General features: G+C 46.9%; 1 protein-coding gene across 1 annotated transcript; it reads left to right on the forward strand.

Moving 5' to 3' along the window:
* LOC18441522 (MATE efflux family protein) lies at positions 1-2,116 on the forward strand. Its single transcript, XM_006851748.4, has one exon. It carries the CDS (start codon positions 305-307, stop codon positions 1,847-1,849), a length of 1,545 nt encoding a protein of 514 aa, XP_006851810.3. The 5' UTR covers positions 1-304; the 3' UTR covers positions 1,850-2,116.
* Positions 2,117-2,552: the final 436 nt, after the last annotated feature.

Below are 2,552 nucleotides of genomic sequence, written 5' to 3' on the forward strand. Positions count from 1 at the left end.
GAACGCACCCAATCTCCAATAAAATCACACCCAAATCAGCAACAAGTCCAATCACCATAACCACCAATTTAGGTGGTACAACCCCTCAAAAAACCTCTCTCTCTCTCTCTCCAAGCCCTCATAAAACCTCTCTCTCTCTCTCATGCCTAACCATTTTTGTCTGCACACGAAACGCATGCAGCTTTTCAGTTTCCTCATTAATCTTCCAGCCTACCATTTTTCTGAGTCCTCACTCCTTTTGGCACTTTAACCTCCTATTTTTCTCACTCCTCTTTCCCATTGGCCCTCTTACATCCTCTTAACCATGCCTTCACCTCCCCCAAAAGCAGAAAAAACTGAGCAAACCCATGACCCTCCAAACCCACCACTACCCCACATCAAAAAATGGCCCCCCAATCTCAAAAAAACCTTGTTTTCAGAGCTAAAACAACAAAGTCACATAGGCCTCCCCATACTCGCCATGAACCTCATGTGGTTCACGAAACTCATAATCTCTACAGCCTTTCTTGGCCACTTAGGCCCTCTCAACCTTGCAGGTGGTGCACTCGGCCTGACCTTCGCCAATGTCACAGGCTTTTCGGTGCTTTCAGGCCTTACAGGCGCTATGGAGCCCATATGTGGCCAAGCCTTTGGTGCTCGAAACCACGCCCTCCTAAACCGGACCCTGGTCCTGACCATCTTCTTCCTCTTGTTGGCCTCCTTACCCATCTCTTACCTATGGCTAAACGCACACAAAATCCTCATTTTCTTCGGCCAGGACCACGAGCTATCGAACGTTGCTCGTGTGTACTTGGTGCACCTGTTGCCGGACTTGATTGCCACCTCGTTGCTATGCCCTCTTAGAGCTTACTTAAGCTCACAGTGCCAAACAGTGTCCATTATGATATGTTCGGCCATTGCCCTGGCTTTTCACATTCCCCTCAATGTTTTCCTGGCCCATTCGGTTCAAGGTGTGGCCTTGGTCTCGTGGTGGACCGACCTGAATGCGGCTGCACTCATGGCCGCTTATGCAGCCACAAGTGGTCCGTGGCTTGGTGGATGGTGGCGTGGGCGGTGGCAATGGGTCAAGGAATTTGCTTGCATTTTGAGGCTCGCGGCGCCTTGTTGTTTAATGACATGCCTCGAATGGTGGTGCTATGAGTTGCTTATGATGCTAACAGGTCGCCTACCTAATGCGCGCCAGTCCGTGGCCACGCTCGCTATCGTACTCAATGCTGACTATGTGCTCTACTCGGTCATGTTGTCATTGGCCACATGCGCTTCAGTTCGCGTGGCCAACGAGCTCGGGGCTGGGCACCATCAAAAGGCCTATGAGGCCATGGCCATGACTCTGGGGCTTGGTGTTTTCAGTGGGTGGCTAGGGTGCGTCATCATGGTTTCAGCTCGGGGCCTTTGGGGTTCGGTTTTTAGCCACAACAGGGAAGTGGTCAGGGGGGTTAAGAGGATGATGCCTCTTATGGCCGCTCTCGAGGTGTTTAACTTTCCTCAGGTGGTGTGCGGTGGGGTTTTGAGGGCAACGGCGACGCCGGGGGTGGGGATGTGGGTGAATTTGGCTGGTTTTTATGTGTTGGCGTTGCCTTTGGGTGCTTGGCTTGGGTTTGGGAGAAAGATGGGCTTGCGGGGCGTGTTCTTCGGGTTTTTGGTTGGGGTTGCAGTCTGTGCTTTTTTGATGGTGACCATGGTTTTGAGGATTGATTGGGTGGGTCAGGCTTGCAGGGCTCAAGAGATCGTTGGATTGAAGGGAAAAGGTGATGAACAGAGTGATAGATTGGATGTGGAAGGTTTAGCAATGGTTGTTGCCGTGCCCCAAGGGTTGCCTAAGGCCCAAGAGAGGGAATTGACCTTATAAGCCAGGCTCACTTCAAGTTTCACCTTTAATAAGCTTTGAGTCACTAATGGAGTGGACGGTCGGTCCAGCAGCATGGGTGTCTCCCATTGTTTAAATGTGATCACCAACCCACAATGAATGGATTGTGTGGATGAGATGCCTCATGGAAAGCTTGGTTTGTGTAACCTCTTTTCCTTGCCTTCAAAAGAGTGTTACATGGACACCGGCAATGTGTCTAAAATTTCAGGTACCATGGTACAAGTATTTATATAATAATTTTGTGCTAAATTTATGAATTTGATCAAATTAGAATTATTAAACATCAACAAATATAGGACATAAAAAATCCAAAAAGCATTTTATTTATGTAATTTTTTTTTAATTTTCAAGATCTTGCTTTTTTTATAATTGCCGTTAATAATGAAATTCTTCGAAGTAATATAGTAGTTTCCATCTTTGTTTGGCGGCAGACCTGCGCCCTTTAAAGTTAAGATGCTTTGAGGTTTGAACTCACGTTGTTCACAACTTTTTATTCCAAGAAATGCTGTATTTAATAAATCTTAACTTTGTGTCAGACGCGTCAACATGGTATCCAAGCATTGATGATCTCGAAAGGTATCGGGCCTATATCGTGAAGTGTTAACATATGTCTAAGTTTCAAAATGCAATAGAGTTTCATTTGAAGTTCACTTTTTAATGAATTAATCCGTTGCCTGGTTTGTAC

The sequence above is a fragment of the Amborella trichopoda genome, chromosome 9 (assembly GCF_054954075.1).
Source record: "Amborella trichopoda isolate Santa Cruz 75 chromosome 9, AtrichopodaSantaCruz75HAP2 v2.0, whole genome shotgun sequence".
In the NCBI taxonomy this organism is placed as follows: Eukaryota; Viridiplantae; Streptophyta; class Magnoliopsida; order Amborellales; family Amborellaceae; genus Amborella; species Amborella trichopoda.

What these genes read in the sequence shown, in the direction of transcription:
- LOC18441522 (XM_006851748.4), top strand. Translation starts at nt 305, where the DNA reads ATGCCTTCACCTCCCCCAAAAGCAGAAAAAACTGAGCAAACCCATGAC.